Raw genomic sequence first — 20,221 nt, forward strand, 5'->3', positions numbered from 1 at the left:
AAATAAACTAATTGTATGATCCTGGGCAAGTCACTTATCTCAGATTGCCAAGAAACAAAGAAACAAACAAATAAAGTCCTTAATAGGACACTGACCTACCTGTTCAGGTTGCTTCACATTTACTAAACTGCAACTTGAGGACACCTTTCCCATGAAGCTGGAGAATTTCTCTATATTCTATGGGCATTGCATGGAAACCAGGTTTCGGTAATTCATTGTCATAGTAGTGATGGCTGATGGGGGTGGCATTTGTGGTCTTGGAGAAAGGCCAAAATCCATACAACTTCACGTTCTCACACAGCTCAATGGCAGCACTTGTGATCATTAAGCCTGAGGACAAGCGAAACGCCTTCACACCTTTATTTCTCCAGAACTGGGCAAGGCTTTTTAGGTACTTGGGATGAAAAAATATAGCCTTCTGTTTGGCTTTAAAACCATGGAGTGTGTGGTATACTTCAAAAGAGACATCAGTATTTCTTCTAAAGGAAAATGCTGGCAGGATTAGGAATGCCTCTCCATAGGTTGCGATGCTGCTCAGAAATGCTGAATAATTTACATTTAATTTACCATACCTGACCAAACAAAATGAAGCAAAATGTGGCCATTAAAACTGGGTCATTTGAGTAACACTTTAGATTTTTTTTTCACCAACTCAGACACTGAACATTTATATTAATGAATAACAAATGAGGCATATAATAGACTTAAAGAAAATTAATGAGAGTCAATTGCCTGTTCACTGTCAAAAGCAAGGACATTCATCTGTCCCTGCCAGAATTCCAAGGGTTTTCATTCTATTTCCTCACCTGACTTCTCGGACATGCCTGGGAAAAGCATTTTTTCGTCCCCCCTCCCAACTCTTTCATTGCTTCTTAGCTGAATGATCCTCTAAGATAATAGGTTAAAGACAGAGGCTGGACCTTAATTTCATGGTACAAGTCAGACCCTGTTAGGTCTGCACCTGAGGTGTCAACAGAGGGCTGGATACTGGATTGAGAATCAGAAGATTTGAGCTCAAAGCCAGACTCAAACACTTCTTAGCTGCGTAAACCTAGGTGAGCCACTTTAACTTTTGTCTGCCTCAGTTTCCTCACCTGTAAAACAGGGATGATAATAACAACTTACCTTATGGAGCTGATGCAAGCATCAGGAGATGTTAAAGGGCTTTGCACAAACCCCTCTCTGTAACTTATAGTCCCAGAGAGTTGCCTAGAATGTTGAGATTAGGTGACTTGCACTAGGGTCACCCAGTTGGGAGGTGGGGGGCAGAGGCAGGACTTGCCCTCAGGCTGGGGGCTCTATCAATCAAGTCATTCCCCTGCACTATGCGATGATCATTCTCATTCTCAGAGAATTTCTCAAATTCCATTTTCTTCACAAACCTTTATAAAACATTCAATAAATCATTTATCTCACCCCCCAAGAATCTTAGGGGTCAGATACACACATAGATAGGCAAGAACATCACTTCAACACACCCTAACCTTAAGAAATGTAATCACAAATGCCTTTATCTTATGTCCTCTAGGGTTATGATATTTCTCTAAAAGCTTTCGTACATCTGGCTACCCATGGGCTTTACCTATGCTGATTTTTGCCAGTTTCAAAACTCAAGCTCTCAGAGAACAAACTGTATCACCTCATTTGTTCCTTTATGTTCCTGTTCAAATTTAATTAATAAACAAAATGAGATGATGAATAGAATCTCCCAGGGGGCAATGGTAATCACTATAAGCTGCAACATATGACAAACATGAATTAGGAAAGAGAAGCGACATAGAGGCAGTCATCTAAGAAGCTCATCAGCTCTAAAGATGGAAGGGTCAATCAATAAGGGGGTGTAAAAACTAATGAAGAGGCTGGGTGCTCCATGACTATCCCTGTGATGCCAAGAAAAGCTGAGGAAGGAACCCATAAGAAGGGGTAGATGTCCTGTGGTCAACTGATGGGAAAGCAAAAATCACATACATGTTGTGCAGCCACATCTTTGGAAGTAATGCCCACATGGTTATCCAATTATAAATGTGATTAAGTATTAAATAGTGAGAAAATAGTAGAGTAAAAGTTTAATCTATGGAGTTTACTCTCTACTTTGAATTTTAGTCAATCAATCAACATTTCCTAGTAGCTGCAGTTGCTCTTTGTTCTTGAAGACATCAGGGAGGTGATGCCATGACATGTAAATGAGTTGGATTTAAGTGGGTCAGGAAGGGGCCTGGGCAATGTCCCCAGCCTCACTTTCTCCTCCAGAGACACCTGGATTCACAGGGAAAGCATGAAAATTGTTTGAAGCATAAACAACTCAAAGAGAAGCTGGGCTTTGTTTGGCCTCATTGTCCAGTTCTGAGGTCTTCCTAAGTTTAGTTGTGATGCATCATTGTGTAACACTGATTCCAGAGGGTCTAAAATCAGAGTTGATGGCATCTCCAAAGGCACCTAATTGATGACCAAAGAACAGAATTACCTAGGCACTGGGAGAATTCAACAAGTAAGATACTCAGGGAACTTTTGATGAATGTGCACTTTACCCTGTTTTAGACCCACAATGGTAGATTAAAAATAATGGTTTGGATGAAATTGTATGTATGTGTTTTAATATAAACAGATTTCCTTATTTTTCCAAGTGAAGAATTATGGAGTTAATGGAAAAAAGTGACAAGGGCAGAAGGAAAAGAAGAGAGAAGAAAAGCTTTAAAATATGAACAAAAATATCTTTAGCTTTAATGCTGTGATTTCTAAATATTGTGTCCCAGAACTAAATAAGGCTTTTTTTTAATTTTAATTTTTTTTTTATGTTTTTACAAGGCAATGGGATTAAATGGCTTGCCCAAGGCCACATAGGTAATTATTAAGTGTCTGAGGCTGGATTTGAACTCAGGTACTCCTGACTCCAGGGCCATTGCTCTAAAGACTGCCCCACCTAGCCACCCCCAAATGAGGTTTTTAAATGAAGAATTTTTTTTAACATGAGGAACATTAAAAACATTTGTCATTTGTGTCAGCCTGCAGAACCCCCATTTATGTCTTATTAAATAACTTGCCCAGGATCACATCATTCACAAATGTCAAGAGGGAGGATTTGAATCCATTTTTCTCTGACACCAAACCTAGAACATGATGCTACTAGAGAACATCGTGCTATTATGATATATATTTATCTACATATACATTATAAGATGAAAAGCCATGTTAAAAGTGTATATGAAAATTGATGCAATGGTATTACACTATTGCTATCAAAAAGAATGAATTCATTTTCCTTTTCATGAACAACACTTAATCATAGAAACACACACTGGAGATGGAAGAGACCTCGGAAACTGTCCAGTCCAACTCCATCATTTTATAGACAAGCAAACTGGGGCCCAGAAATCAGAGACTTGCCAAATACCACATAAAGAGCTTGTGGGAGGAGAGAGGTTTGAGCTTGGAACCCTCTCTCCCTCACCATGTGCTGCCTCTGGCCTCTAAGGTCAGAATAAAAATACATCTAGAGAACCTCTATGAAAAACAACCAGTGAGTAATACCAAAAAGTCCTCCTTATTTTTGTCTGTATTCAGAAAGGGCCACTAGGGCATTTTTAGGATGAACATTTAGCTCCAAGTAAACTCTGGTCAAAGGTGGAGGTAATAGGTCATAAAAAAATGTTGTTTAAAATTTATATAACTCTGATGAGGGCTTCGCTTTTCCTTTTTTAAATAATTGTTCAATAAGGGTATCATTGTGAGATGAGAAAAGAAATGGTTATAAAATTCTAAAACATTTAAAATTATGTAACTGTAATGGTACTTACTTCCGTCCAATGATGCTGGGATTAACAGTGACCAGATTGGTTTTATTGCCAACGTCTCTGCTAATATTTCCTGTGATTGGGGGGAGATTACATCTGAAATTTAGGGGGAAAATTATTTTTAAACATTATAAAATGAGAAATCTATGATATTTTTACTTTCTCATAAAAGAGTGCCTTTACATTTTGGAGGCAAACAGCTCTTTAGTTAAATTAGAAATTCTTTCAAGAGCAATTTTTCAATAGAGTATGGAATGACTTATGAACATTTTGGATTATAGTAACAGAAAGTGAGAAGTATAAGGGATAAGCAAAAGTGAAAGACATAAGGGTAAAGGGAGAATAATGGTAATATATATAAAAAGGATGGAAATAATAAACACATGTTGACTATTTTTTGAAAGATTCCAAAGACTTTTTTGGGGGAGGAATAGATTTCCCTGGAAGTACAAGGGCTGCTCACAGTCTGATCCCAAGGCCTGGTCTCATGGACACTTGCACCTGCCCTGTTTCTGATCTGGCATTGCCCTTAAGCATTCCACTTCTAGGATCCTGCCATACTGATGCCAGGCTTAGTGGGGGTAAGCTGCCTTTGCCCCCCCCCCCCCCCAGAGCTCCTGAAGTCGAACAATCCAGCAGTTCCATCTTCTTCAGCAATGATGACTAGAGGTGTGCACCAGCAGGCTCAGGAATTCGGAATATTTTAATCTTATTAGCTTTCATCAAACTCTTTTGTTTTTTTTTTTCTTAGATGAAGTTGTTTTCAGAGATGAGCATAGTCAGGTCCACCCATTATATTACTTATAATAAACTGTTCAGGAAGTGGCAGAAAAGGAAATGGGGCTGACTGAGGGTAGAGAATGTGAAAGAACAGACAGAAAGTTCGAACACTCTGACCTCTAAAGGATTAAATAAATCAAAAATTCACTTGGGCAGATTCTCTTTGGATGAATTGTGGCCTCCATCAATGGGGAGAACATCCACATTCTGGCATTACAAGACTCACCAAAATTCAAAGGAAAAACAATTAAAATTTAAACTTCAGTTAATTGTTATCTTTCTTACCATCTATCCCATGCTTTAAATTAGATAAGAAACATTTAGCACTGCTTACTGACTTTCAAATATAGCACATTTTGAAAATTTCATTTAATGAATATAGAGCAACTTAGCAGCCCTGGAAAACACTGAATTTTACATCTTTAACCATACTATGTTTGAGGCTACTTGTCACCATCTTCCCCTATTTATCAAACTCTAGTACAAATTAGGCACCCACACTGCCTTTCATTTTTCTCATAGAAAAATATGATCCCTTCAACATGGAGTACTAGACTAGGAATCTAGAGTGACATGGTGAAGTTCTGGCCTGAGAAAATCCCTCAACATTTCTGAGTCTCAGTGTCCTTATCTGTACAATAAGAAATCAAAATAAAACCAATCCTTAAAGCTTGACTTTGGGGTCACCTATTACCCAAAGCCTTTTCTGATTTCCCTATTTTTAATGTTCTCTTCTTTCCAAATTATTTTGTACTTATATATCTGAGTAGATAGGTTGAATTTTCACAGAAGAATATAAAGTCTTTGAGAGCTGGGACTACTTAATTTCTGCTTCTTGGTATAACGCTGGTTATAGGAAGGTGTTTAATAAATGTCCACTGACCTCAATTGTAAGAGGAATGGATTATGAAAAGCATGAGCCCTGGAGACTGCCTGGTAATTGGTGCCAGAAAGGGGGGCTACTGGCAGCACTAGCTAGCCACATCTGTGTCTTTGGCAGTTGGCAGCCCTTGGCAGGCCTGGCTGACAGCAGTACCCCTGGCTACTGTCAAAATGCCACAGCAATAAAGTGGAATGCCACAGGGAAAGCTAAGTCTTGGGAATGGATGGCAGGGACAGTGATGGATTTGGCTTGCATACCTCTTGAGGAAAAACCACTATTCATTGTTGGTCCAAATTCTAGTGGAAAGATGAGGACAAGACCTATTCCCAGCATGCCACAGTGCTGGGATGGTCCAGAACACCCTTCCTCCAATGAATCATGATGCATCCAGGCAGCCTTGGTTCCATTCAGAATGCAACCTAAGACTGGGGATATTTTAAGGGTAGACCTAGCTAAAAGATGCATGGGACATTCTAACATCTTACTGGATGAGTACAGAGAAACTTATTTCTAGGAAAGGATAAAAACACAACTCCTCAGAGGCCTTATGGTTTTCTTAGAGAGGTGGTACAGTCACTGAAAAGGCAGCAGAGACTACCAAGAATCCTCAAGCTCTTGGACTATTCATGTGCATTAATGAACTCTTGTCAGCCTTAATGTACAAGTTTGTACAAGAATGAACAAGTCGATACAACATTTGCAGAAACACACTTTGATATCCATTTTGGCATTCATGCAATAAAGGAAACTAGGAAACATAAATCCCTTTTAGCTAGAGGGAAAGGAAGGTTCATGGGTTCTATGAGGAGGAGCAAAGAAATGATGAATTCATGGAATTAGTTTCACCTTGGAAACAAAGACAACAAAAAAATAGCATTTCATTGAAAGTTTAGTCTTCTTGTCTTATAACAGATGATGCATAAGCAATCTGGCTACCATAGTTTCACTTGTTGCAGAGGATGAAGAAAAGGAAATCTATTAAAGACTCTGAAAAGATGATCTAAATAAAGGTAACATATATTCTGATATTTGGTGACTTTAAGGCAAAGGAATCTGAATACAGAGAAAGATGACAAAAATGTTCTGATAAATATAGCATGAGATCAAGAATCTCAAAACTTTCAAACTACTCAGAAGCTTCACTTTTTTTTAAGGTTTTTACAAGGAAAATGGGGTTAAGTGGCTTGCCCAAGGCCACACAGCTAGGTCATTATTAAACGTCTGAGACTGGATTTGAATCCAGGTACTCCCGACTCCAGGGCCAGTGCTTTATCCACTATGCCACCTAGCCACCCCCAGAAGCTTCACTTCTAATAAAGCATGATTACTGTCCTTAAGGAGACATGAACAAGTAGTGGACACAGTAAGCAAGAAATGTAAAAATATGGTCAAGTCATTTATTAGTTAGAATGAATGTCCAAATAAACAAGATTACAGAGGAGAAGACACTGTGTGCAACCATGTAATTCCAATCCAATCTGTTTAAATAAACTGTCAACTCTGAAAAGTTATAGATAATTGATTCTATCACTACTCCATAAAGAAGTTTGGGTGATTCAAAAAGGAACCCAAAGAGCTCAGAAAATATCTTAGTTAGCAGACACCAGATCTCTTTGAGAAGCAGAAACACATGGCAGTAAGGGGTCACACTGGTTCAGAATACAAGTACATCTATGAAAGACAGAAAAATAAGAGAGATGCTGCTTTCAAAAATGATGAGAATTAGTTTGAGGAAAAAATGCGCGTGCAAAAATTTTGACCTGAGAGCCAGTCATGCCAAGTTACCTTCAGAACATTGGTAGATTAATCTCTAAAGAGGCCACAAAGAGAGAGGAAATGGAGCAGATGTGTTGGCATTTCTATGACAATCTATCTTTTTTTTCAGTGATGATACTGGAATCACTACAGAGTCTGGAATACAGTAGGCATTTAAAAAATGTTCAATGAATTGATTGGCTACCATCATCTCAGTACCAATATATTTAGTTAGGAAGTCTCTATGACACTTAAAAAGATGATGTCAGGAAGACAGACTGAACTAGAACAAATGCACAGAAAAGAAATCTGTACTGCAAGGATCAGACTTGAGGGAATATGAGGAATGAATTTTGAAATACATCAGTGAAAGGGATATTCCAAAAGAGTAAGAGAGATCATAGATGTTACTTTTAATAAAAGACAATTATAAAGACATCAGTAACTACTGACACGACTATCTACTTTCTCAGCTCTCTAAAATATTTTCAAGAATGGTGTATGAATGAATTAAGAATATCCTTAATGAAAACACTAGAAGGGACCAAGCAGCTTTTTGCAGGTGTCTTTCTCTATAGGTTACATCTTCATAGTAATATTATTGGCTAAGAAATATAAAAATATGGCTATGTTTATTTGCTTTTGAATGCCATAGTTGACTCTGTAAAGTAAAATATAACACAAAGTATTCTTTTCACACAAGGATGTGTATGACAATGCATCAGACAACACACAAAGTACTATGACAGATTAAAACATGTAAATTACTTTGTTGAGTATTAAGAACAAGTGATAAAGTTAAAAAGTCACATGTTTACCAAGTTTCTTTTCAATCTTACATAATGATAAATATTGAACAATGTCCAAATATTAATAAGTAATTCCTTATTGAGTTTTCCAATGCTAATATCTATAGGAATGCAATGCCTTCAATATTCAATAAATGTCTGTTTAATTCAAGTTAATTAGTCCATAGAAAACTGTTGAAAATACTCACTGAGACTTCCTGAAAAACAAAGTGGAAGAATAATGAATATAATCCATATTACTGCAAAATGTCAATAGGTAGCCCAGCTTGGACAGGTACTAGAGATGGATAATAATACAGGCATTTAATTAAATGGAAGGATGAGATTGGGCTGGATCACAACTAAAAAACAATATAGGGTTTTAAATAACTGCAATTGGCTTTTCAGTGGAAAAAGTTCAACTTTTCAGCACCAATTTTCTTCAAGTAAACTAAATACCATTATCTAGGAAAATTCAAAAAGCAGTAGATACTTGATGGGTATAATTTCACTGCTCTATGTTACAAGTAATAAGAGGAAAGAAGGCCAGCCTTGGGTTCAAGTCCTGTCCATGTCACATACTAACTGTATAGTCCTTCACCTTTCAGTGGAACAGGCGACTCTCTGGGACAAGTCATTGATTTGTCTCAGTAGAGGGAGTTTTCATATACCAGAAAACTTTCCATAGTTCTGAAATCTTAGGTATAAACAAAAAAAATCAATAGGAAACTTGTATATCTGGCTGAAAAATGAATTAATAGGGTCATGTTGAGAGGGCAAGGGATAACATGGTATTGTGCCAAGAGCTGCAAAGATATTCTCAAATAGTTAAAGAACCACAGAAAGGATTCAGTAAGGGTAAAATCTTTATAAAGAATACTCAGAAAGACAGATAAAAATCAAATAGGGTTAGAAGGTATGGAAGGGACATGATCTACACAAAGATGAAGTCACAGGTTTACTAAATTATTTAAATAACAGTATCTCTGTGGTAACAACAAGTAGGTTAATAGAATAATATTCTGTGATTCTGATAGGCAACAAAAGGGCAGAGTTTACTGTAACATTAGCATCCATCTAAATAGTTCAACTTACTTATGTTATAGATGAAGAAACTGAGACCTGAAGAGGCTAAATGATTTGTCAAAGACCATTGGCCCTAAATGGATTAGTTTAGTGCTAAAATACCTCTCCCCTTACCATCCAGAATTTGAAATAAAAGGAGGGAAAATAATTTCCAGACTGCTCTATAAATTTAACCTGGGCCAAACTAGGTACTGATATCTCTTTAATTCTGAACTATCATCCTAAGAGATCTTCCAAAAGGAAAAAAAAAGCAAACTAACAGAATTAGAGGAGCCTATTCTAGCTCTCATTATTACTCCATGGAGTTGTCCAGAGCTCAAAGCCATTTTTAACTTCAAAGGGAGCAGGGTGCTCAGATTGATTTCAGAGGCAGCCTAAGTGGATTAGAGAGACTCTTTTACCTTTGACTTGTTTTTAAAAACTGAGAAATGATCATTAACTTTATACTAAAATGTCCTTATTTCCAAGGTTTACTGTGAAACAAAATGAAAACTTAAAAAAAAGAAATTTTCCTCAACCATGTCATGGGAACTTTTCTTTATTATAGCTTTCATTCATGTGAAATGTTTTGGGTCAATGGGGCAAAGCTATAACTACTCCAGCTGGAAGCCTGAGGTAGTATCCTTGTTTCATGCCAGAAGTCAGTTTTTTTAGAATTTTAGTTTTATTGTTTTGTTTTCACACATTGCATATACTAACAGATTATTCCTGCTTAGTGAGAGGTCTCTTGGAACAAAATAAAATAGTTATAAACACAACTAATAATAAAGTGACCTCAACTAGAAGGTCATGTAACACACAGTCAAAATCAAAGTCACTTTTTGATGGAGTGATCTGTTAAAAAAACAACTAATAATATAGTGACTTCAATCGAAAGTTCTTTGCAACACAGGGTCAAGTTCAAAGCCAATTTTTTATGGCTTGACCTCACTAGGAAAACAAGGGAATGAGAAGAAATTTAGTGATCAGGGAAATTCAGAAACTGTCACAAATAAATACTAGCTGGAGTTCAAAGAACTGAGAGGTTAACAACATATGGCAGAAAGATGTGGAGCTGGCAATGGCCATTCAATGGGCATTAATCACGTGAATAACTGCCACCTGCAGGTTGTCCTTGTGCCTGGTAACTGCTTGTCATGGCTTGTCCTTCTGTAAATTTCAAAGAGACACTGTGGCAGCTGGGCCTGGGCACTCACTACCCCCTCTGATCGGACCCCAGTCAGTCCACATTGAAAACAGTGTTCAGCCTGCCATAGTTTATAAGGGAGACTGACAAATGAGACTGGTAAAGGATGAAGACAGGAAAGGAGATTAGGACCCAACAGTGTTGGCTGCAAAAAACAGGCATGTTTAAGCCTGGAGAAGACTTAGAGGGGATGTGATGATAGGCTGCAGAAATTTAAGAGCTATCAAGTGAAAAAAATACTTTTCCCCCTCATTAACTTGAAGGAACAGAAACAAAGGCAGAGGGCAGAAGTTGCAAAGAGACAGACTGATATAAGGGAAAACTTTTTGACAAGTCTATAAAGAAGTTCCATTGTGGATAAACTTTCCTCTCAAGTCCTCTCTACTGACTGGTGACTCCCTCCTCTCCATTTTAAGAAGGACTTCAGGGGGCAGCTTAGGTGGCATAGTGGATAAAGCACCGGCCTTGGAGTCAGGAGTACCTGGGTTCAAATCCAGGCTCAAACACTTAATAATTACCTAGCTGTGCGGCCTTGGGCAAGCCACTTAACCCCATTTGCCTTGGAAAAAAAAAAAAAGGACTTCAGCCATCCTTCATATGCTTGGTTCTTGTCCTTTGTTGTCAAATAAGACCAAAATGACATCACTATATCTGAGACAAATCATAATGTGTCAAAACTATGCTCGATCAGACCAATATGAGCTCAGAAAGTTCTACCACAGGTTGGGCACAAATAGTCCATGTGAACACCTGGGTGGGTATCTGAACTTAACTAATGTCACGTTTCCTTTGAGCTGCTTCTATTCTGCCCTTCTCATAGAGTGCAGCACCCTTACTGATGAGGGCACGCCATGCTGGGTGGTCCTCCACCAGTGTCTCCTATGCTGTAAAATCATTTCTAAATTTCTTCAAAGAGACCTTCAGGGTGTCTCAGTATCACTTCTTCTGACCCCCATTGTGAACTCTTGCACTGTGTGAGTTCTCCATAAAAATAGTTTTTTGGCAAGTTTACATCTGGCATTCTAACAATGTGCCCAGTCCATCACAGTTGCACTCTGCAATAATGTTGGAATGCTAAGCAGTTTAACTCAAGAAAGGACTACAGTGTCTGGGATCTTCTCCTGTCAGGTGATCTTCAGAATCTTCCTAAGATTATTTAAATGAAAGTGATTCAGTTTCCTGACGTGGCACTGGTAGACTGTTCCAGCTTCCACAGGTATACAGCAATGAGATCAGCACAACAGTTGTAGACCTTCAATTTGGTGTCAGTCTAAGACCTCTTCTCTCCCATACTTTCAGAACATCCTAAATACTGAGCCAGCTCTGGTAATGTGAGTGTCAACCTCATTGTCAATGTGTAACTCCCTGGAAAGGACACTGCCAATATAAGTAACCTTGTCCACACTACTAAAACTTCTCCATTTCATGTTATCGATGTTTCCACATATGAATGGTGTGGTGCTGGCTGATGGAGCATCTGTGTTTTCTTGGTGTTGTTAGACCAAAATTAGTCTAGTAGCAGAGAACCAATCCATACTTTACTGCATCTTAGCTTCAGAGGCTGCATCGAGGCACAGTCATCTGCAAACACAAGATCCTACACCAACATTCTCACTTTGGTCTTGGCATGTGACTTTTTCAAGTTAAAGAATTTGCCATCAGTGCAGTAACTGACCTTGAGGCCATGTTTATCCTCATTGAAGACATTGGATAACATCGTTTAAAACATCATTCTAAAAAGTATGGGAGGGAGTGGTTAGGTGGTGCAGTGAATCAAGCACCAACCCTGGAGTCAGGAGTACCCAAGTTCACATTTGGCCTCAGACACTTAATAATTACCTGGCTATGTGGCTTTAGGCAAGCCACTTAACCCCATTGCCTTGTAAAAACCTAAAAAAAAAGTATGGGAGCATGGACATATCCTTGTTTTATTCCACTGGTGACTGGGAAATCTTGAGAGCATTGTCCACTATCTAGAACCTGGGCATGTACAGACATGAAGCTGATGGACAATACTCATGAACTTCTCTGAGCAACCAAATTTTGGCACAATTTTCCATAAATCCTCACAACTAATGGTATCATAGACCTTGGTCAGATGTACAAATATTGTATACAAACCTCTGTTCTGTTCCTGGTATTTTTCCTGGAGTCGTCAGGCAGCAAACATCATATCAACTGTTCCTTGATCCTTTCTGAAGCCACACTGGCTCTCAGGGAGGTGACCATCTTCCAGGTGAAGGATCAGTCTATTGAGAAGGACTCTGGCAAGAATCTTACCAGAAATGACTAAAAGAAAAATACCCCCTGTGATTGTCACAGGCCACTCTATTCCCTTTATGGAGATAGATGATGAATTCGTCCTTGAATTCTTGGGGGATAACCTTTCACGTCATATAACCTGGAAAATTTCAGTCAGTTTTTGGATGAACAATGGACTCCACCCCTCCACCCCCCAACCTTGTAGATCTTAGCTGGAACAGAATCAGTACCAGGTGCTTTGCCACTTGAAAAGAGTCTAATGGCATTTAAAACCTCTTTTTCAGCTGGAACTTCAGTCAGAGACTGATGGACTTCAATTTGAGGCAAATGGTCAAAGACTTCTGCATTGATTGATGATGGTCTGTTAAGAACACTATGGAAGTGTTCAGTCCATCTCTCTAGTATCATGTCCCCATTGTTATTCAATGTGGATCCATTAGCACTGAGTAGCTGAGATGCACCATATGTCTTTGATTCATAAAAAGCATTCAGGGCACTTTGGATTGTTACTATCTGCATAAAATTGAATTTCATCTGCCTTCTTACTGAACTAAGAGTCTTGCATCTCTCTAAGCTTTGCTTGGACTTTACTTTTAATGGAATTCAATGCTGCCTTCTTAGAAATGGATGAATTATCCTGCTGGTAAATCCTGTGAAGTTATCACTTTTCATTTAGCAACTTCTGTATTTCCCCATCATTTTCATCAAACCAGTCTTGGTGTTTGCAAGTGTTCTGGCCCAGATTAGCAGATGCAGTGCTGTATACCAGATCTCTGAAAGCTGCCCACTCCTTTTTTGCTCCACTCAGTTTTCCCTCCAAGTCAACAACCAACTGTTCTTGCTCAGAAAGACACTCTAATCTCTTGACATCAATCCTTCTTGTATTCATTTTGCCTTGGGGTTGCCACTTTAGTTGAATGTCAATATTTAGCTTAGAGAGGATGAGTCGGTGATCTGTCCAGCACTCTGCACCACACATTGCCTTGTTCACTCTCAAATCCTGTCTCTTTCCTCTCCTTAAAATCACATAATCTATTAGATGCCAATGTTTGCTACAAGGGTACATCCAGGAGGTTTTTATTGCATTTAGCTAAAGGAAAGACAGTGTTTGTGATGAGGTCATGAGATACTCTAGTCTTCAGTAGAAGGTGACCATTGTTGTTGCTGTTTCCAACTCCATTCCTCCCAAGGACTCCCTGCCATGTCTGGCAATCTGAGCTTGCTCTAGCATTAAAGTCATCCTGAATTAGATGCTTGTCTTCTTTTGGTACATTGATGATGAGGGTCTCCAGGTGTTCATAAAACTTTTCTTTAACCTCATTAGTGTTCATCATGGTGGGAGCATAGGTGCTGATGATGGTGGCATGACATTTTCCTGGAAGTAGAAGTTTCATTGTCACGAGCCTGTCATTCACTCCTTTTGGTAGGAGTGTAGGGTGTGTTCAAGGAAGACTAGTATTTTGGTGCAAGGGCTGCTGAGCCCTCTTCAGGGCAGCTTTCCACCTTTGATGTCCACCTGAGTCACCTAACTCTCACATGTGGCTCCAAGAAGTTGTACGTGTATAGTGGCCATACCCCGGTGAACCATTCTGGCAGGCAGCCTAAACCAGGTTGAGGGTAACTGAGGGAGTCTCAAACTCATCAGTGAGTAGTGGGGGGTGTCTACCCCAAGCATGTGAACTTTTCCACTAGTGGAATGAGTGGAGGAGAACAATTTGTTCCAAAGGCCATGAAGCCAGCTGAAGCATTCTGAGGAGCACTTAGAGCTTGGTTAGACATTGAAGATGCCAAGGTTATCCACTGCATCTAAAGCCATCACCAGTTGTCTTGCCATGCCAGATCATGATGATTTTGAAGAGAGTGAGGCAGATGACTTTATGCAGCTCTCCCTCACTTAAATTCAATTTACCCAGGCAACAAAAGGTATCACTTATAGCCATTCCTCAGAGTCCTATGGCGACAGATAAGTGATGAAGCAGCAAGTGCAGATAGAAGCTGTAGTCTACCCTGCACACAAGCAACCCAGGCCATAGGATCATTTCTCCACTGAAAGTAGTGGGATTTGGCAGTCCCCTGGGTGACTGAGTAGCCCTTTTAAAGATTGCACTGCTCACCTCCTGAGGTGAGGAAGGGGTTAGGAAAAAACGCCCTAAAAATTGTCTGCTTACCCCATCCTGGTATGATTACCGCAGCAGGCAGGGAATCCCACAGTGCAGTTAAGACACAAAAAAATCTAGGAAAATGTCTTCAAAGATGGTCCCACTCACCATCAGTGCCTGGAATGTGTGTGCACTCATAGACAACACAAGATCCAATAGACCTGAGAGACAAACAGCTCTTGTTGTGAGAGAACTCAGCAGGTATGATATCCAAATAGCCCAGAATGAACAGGGCTGGAAAATAAAGGCCAGCTGACTGAAGCTGGAGCTGGATACACATTTATCTGGAGTGGTCACAGTGGAAGGGAACACCATGAAGCTGGGGTAGGTTTTGCAATCAAAAATAATCAAGTCAAAATTCATCCTTCACATACCTCATATCTGGATCTCTTCTCTGAAATCCTTCTTTCCTTTCCTTTTTCTCCTCTCTTCTTTCCCCCATGCCACCCCTTTTAAGCTCCCCTTTATTTGTTGTTTTCCCCCAATGGGGAGAATAAATTCTTTGAGGACACAGACTGCCTTGCTTGTTCCTACTTATATTCCCAGCACACTGAACAGTGCCTGCTGGCACACAATAAGCATTTATTAAATGGTCTATCTATCCATATATTTATCATCTATCTATCTATCTATCTATCTATCTATCTATCTATCTATCTATCATCTAAAAATGAGCTATCTTGAGAGGAAACAATGATTGAATGATATATAGAATGCACAGAGCTTCATCAGTTTTAAAAGAGCTATATAAATATCAAATTATGACTTATATTATAATGAGTAGATTCCTCCTCATTGGAAGTCTTTAGACAGAGGCTGAAAAGCATTTGTTAAGCAATATTATAAAGAGGACTTCTCAGGAACAGAGAGATAGGTTGGAAAGATAGCCTCTGAAGTCCCTTCCAGGCCTACTATTCTGTGACTTGGATTCCCAGGAAGATCTGTCCAGTGATGCAGTGGTGCTGAAAATTACTGAAAAGGAGGTTCATGGAACTGTCATCAAAGAAAATAAACAGGATTTCAACAGAGAGAGAGAGAGAGAGAGAGAGAGAGAGAGAGAGAGAGAGAGAGAGAGGAATGTAACAGAACAGCTTAGGTGGGTATTGGTGGCCAGTATGTAGTTGTTACATGTCTATGGAAGCTGAAGCCTTTGGCATTTTGGTTGCTGCTGATGATCCCATAAATATTGTGGTATATGATATTCCTATCCAGTGTTCATGGAGTGAATACCCCTTTCTAAGAACTGAGGAATGAGCTCTACTTGAAAAAATCAGATAAGGAGCTCATTGACTGAATCTGTGAAGCTCGTCTTTATAAGCAATGAATCTGGGCTCACATGGCTTTGGACCCATAGGAGCATTCAGGGAACACTTACTTTTATATATTAGATACCCTTTTAGATAGATAAAACAAGGACATGAAAGGAACAATCCCAGGAGGCCCAAATCACTACCATCTTGTGTACCATCTTGGTGCACCTCCACTGGTCTTTGCTTCCAAATTCTTTGTAGCCATAATTCTAATTAGCTTGATAGATATATATTGGTATTGTCCTTCATTAATACTCTTGCATAGTTATTCTTCCTCATATAGATTAGCTTCAAATATAAGCAGGCAGGATCCATCTTTATTGCTAGGTCCTGAGCTATTTTTGTCCACTCCCTCTTCCATCAAGCATTTATAAATTATAACTACATCATTAATATACTAGCCATTAATCATTAAAAAAACTCATTCGGTAATTGTAGGGCTGTCAAGTATATTGATAACACCTTTAGTGTAAGATTTATAAATAAGATTTAAAAATCACAGGGGACATACTTATGGGAAAGCATCTAGTTTCATTTGCTTGAAAGAGGCCAATCAAATTGATAATATTACAATAACTTATATCTAAAAAAGTATTCATTTAAAATGGCATGATTGATAAGAAAAATATAACTTTCTCTTTATTCTGAAAAAAGAAGGATAATTTAGTCAAAATAAGGTCTCCCCAGATGGATGAGCCATCATCTCAACACATGTAGGGAAGTGAAGTATTTCAGAGCATATCCTATGATGAGTACATCTACTGACTCATTTTCAGTTTTGCAGGGAAATTTCAAGTCCTATGGTTACATAATCCTCATGTACATTTATCAAAATCGACCTAGTCAGGGAAAGCAAAGGATAATGTTATATAATTGCAAAAACCACAGTATACACACTGAACAAATTTCAGACTATATCATCTTGATTTTACTCTTTGGAAAATAATCAACATTTAAACACTTTTTGTTTTGATTCAAAGATTGAGAGACAGAAGTTCTTACCTAAAAACAAAGTCAGACTTATCTATTTCAGCTCCACAGATAGAGTCCCTCAGGATTCCCCCATTGCCAACCACTGCACACTGATTAAAGGGACGACCCACAAATGGCTGTGACTGTTAAAAGGAAGTTACAAAGGAGAATTTTTTTTTCAGTTGTAGAATCAAAAATGTCACCAATTCAGTGTTTGTAGCTTAACTCTATAGGAGGTTAATGGAATACAGTTTGTAGAGTGAGCTAATGGTTGTAAGAAAATATCAAAACCCAGTTTAGGAGTTAAGAAGTATTGTAGCTTTAGATAGACTGATTTTTCCTGAGAGAAGTAAGATTTGGCATTATTTATTACTAGGTAAATAGACCAGGAAGGGAGAAAACTTTTTCCTAAGTTCCAAAAAAGGCTAAGATAGGGTTATAAATAAAACATATTAGACACTCTTTTCCTTAAGGACATAAAATTGATTTTTACCTAGTAAAAGGGTAGGTATGATTTCTGAGTGAGGTCTTTAGGCCCACTTATGCCATCAGATAAAGAAATATTCATCTTATAAAAAGTTTCAAGGATGAAAACAACTAGGTGCTTAACTATTTCAAATTAATTTTTCCAGTCCTAATTTTGATTTTGTATAAACAACTTTCTCTTTTATTTCTTCTTGGTTCTCCCATCAAATCACCCCAGACTTGCTCTTCTTCTCATCCTGAGTCCTAAAAGATTTTAGAAAAATATTCTTTTGAAAAGGAGGAGTTTTTCAATTTTTATCCTCCTCTGGCAGTAATGAATACTGCAGGTCCTCTGCTAATGAACCATTAATACTATCTGAAAATGGATTTTTCTATTTATTTGTGAATATAAACAAGAAAGCTAAGTTTGACTGGGAGGTAGCTTCAAGTTGCTCTGAATTCAGGATCAATGCACAAATAAAATACCTTGTCCTAACTAGAATAAAATAAATAGAACCAGTTTTAGGAAGAAAATTCCAACTCTGTCAACCCCTTTTATAGTTCTCTGTTTCTGTGATACTCTCTTCTCTCCACTGACCAGCATGATATATGGTGAGGTATGATATTTATTCTAGCCTTTCCCTGACCTCTGGTTTGAATATTTGCAATATTCTACTTTTTTTCTGAGAAGTAGCAGATTCTACGGAAACTAGAACTTAGCTTAGGGGACTTTTTGAGGTTGGTAAACTGACTCTAACTTCCATGGGCTCAAGCTTGGATTACCAGATTTGTAGTACCTGATACTTGGAAGCATTTAGAACAACCTCTAGAGTTGTGGCATGTATGCATATACCAATATGTTATTTCTTCTAATGGCACATAAACTCTTTGAGGGCAGAAACAATTTTTTTTGGACCTATGCCTAGAGCCTGGTAGCTACTGGTGAGAGCACAAGTATACATGTGTCAGCAGGAGAATTTTTTAAAATTTATTTGTTTTAGGTTTTTGCAAGGCAAATGGGGTTAAGTGGCTAGCCCCAGGCCACACAGCTAGGTAATTATTAAGTGTCTGAGGCCGGATTTGAACTCAGGTATTTCTGATTCCAGGGCCTGTGCTCTATCCACTGTGCCACCTAGCCACCCCAAGAGCATGTTTCTAAGACAAATTTCCTCTCTATTAAAAAAAAAAAAGTTGAGTTTGGGTCTAAACTTGAATTTATAGTTTCTTACACAATCTAATACATTGGATGGTCAGTGTATTAAGAAGACAGTCATCCATTGGGAGCTGCCAAGGTTTCCATCTTCACTTTCCAGAATAAAAGCAAGACACAGAATATAAATCTGTAGTTCTTTGAATGAGTGTGGTTTTGTTCCCAGCATTAAAAATAGGGAGAAGTCCATTTCAGATTTTAAAAAGCCCAGAATAGTGACCCCAAAGATCAACAAGCTACAAAGGAAGTCCCAACTGATCCATCTTATTCAAGAATGATGAGGCAGTAAGACTGGAGGGATAGGGGAAACAGAATTATTTAGGCTACATAAAAGTATTTCCAACATATCCACAGAGCTTTAAAAACTGCCTATAAAAATGGTTCACTTTAAATCTAGCAGGCAATACCATTTCTCATACATTAGTACTCATTTAGTTTAAGCTCTGACCTAATGTTTTGAAACATTTCATCTTTGTATTATGTCCCAAACAAATGACTGATTTCACTTACCACTGGAAGCATTCGAAAAATGCCCTTTTCAATGGGGAAGCTGGCCCTCTCTGCTTCATAACTCATGTTACTCCCAAGTGGAGTGTTATTTTGAGAAATGACAAGGTTGTGTGTGGCATCACAGCAAGAAGCAAGTTTTGACCTGCAGAGGACAAGCAAAAACAAACCCAGGCAAAGAATCAGGAAAAATGGTCAGTACAAAAAGGGAAAATCATCACAGTGACCTTCTGGAGGGCAATAGATATCACCATCTCTACCACTGCCTTTTGTCTCCATTGTTCCTAATGAGCATTTGAGGGGAGAACAGTGAGCAAATCTGACTTAACAAGATTAAAAGGGTCAGATAGTTCACTTATTCACTGATAGACTGAAGCAATTCCCACTTAAGTGCTAGCTATAAGTGGAAGTTACTTTTTAATCTTATTTTCATTGATAGCTTTTGTTTTTACATCACCTTCATTTTATCTGTTGAAGAGCCTGAGGCTGTTTAGTCTGGAGCAGCCTGGGGAGACATAGCTGTCTTCAAGTATCTGAAAGACTGTGGACAGTGAATAAACATCTTTTTGACCTCAGAGGACAGAACCAGGAGCAAAGGGTTATAGTGGCAAATTTAGAATCACTGTCCATAAGGAGATGGATTGCCTCAGAAGGCAGTGAGTTCTCTCTCCTTTGAGTACTTCAAGACAAGGTGTAAAGAACACTTGTCACATAGATTACAGAACATTTTTTTTTAGGTTTTTGCTAGGCAATAGGGTTAAGTGGCTTGCCCAAGGCCACACAGCTAGGTAATTATTAAGTGTCTGAGGCCAAATTTGAACTCAGGTACTCCTGATTCCAGGGCAGGTGCTCTATCCACTATATCACCTAGCCACCCCAGTGTCACATAGATTATAGAAGGGATTCTTTTTATGTAAAGATTGGGATAGCTAGTAAGCTAAAATAATAATAGTTACTATTTATATCATTTGATTCCCACAACAGTCCTATGAGGAGATGCTATTATTCTTATTTTACAGCTGAGGAAACTGAGTCTGAGTGAGGTGAAACAACATGTCCAGTAGCAC

The 20,221-nt window shown here is 38.5% G+C and overlaps 1 protein-coding gene across 3 annotated transcripts in view; it reads right to left on the reverse strand.

The window, feature by feature from the left end:
- ST8SIA6 (ST8 alpha-N-acetyl-neuraminide alpha-2,8-sialyltransferase 6) overlaps nt 1–20,221 on the reverse strand; it is a 114,882-nt gene that overhangs the window by 8,044 nt on the left and 86,617 nt on the right. For all 3 annotated transcript variants that reach the window (XM_074192935.1, XM_074192938.1, XM_074192936.1), the window contains 4 exons: nt 19,158–19,299; nt 17,003–17,115; nt 3,795–3,887; nt 100–572 (listed from right to left, as the gene is read on the reverse strand). In XM_074192935.1, the coding sequence (XP_074049036.1) occupies nt 104–572; nt 3,795–3,887; nt 17,003–17,115; nt 19,158–19,299 (817 nt within the window). In that variant the 3' untranslated portion in view covers nt 100–103. The remainder of the gene's footprint in view (nt 1–99; nt 573–3,794; nt 3,888–17,002; nt 17,116–19,157; nt 19,300–20,221) is intronic.

This window comes from Macrotis lagotis, chromosome 7 (assembly GCF_037893015.1).
Source record: "Macrotis lagotis isolate mMagLag1 chromosome 7, bilby.v1.9.chrom.fasta, whole genome shotgun sequence".
Taxonomy (NCBI): Eukaryota; Metazoa; Chordata; class Mammalia; order Peramelemorphia; family Peramelidae; genus Macrotis; species Macrotis lagotis.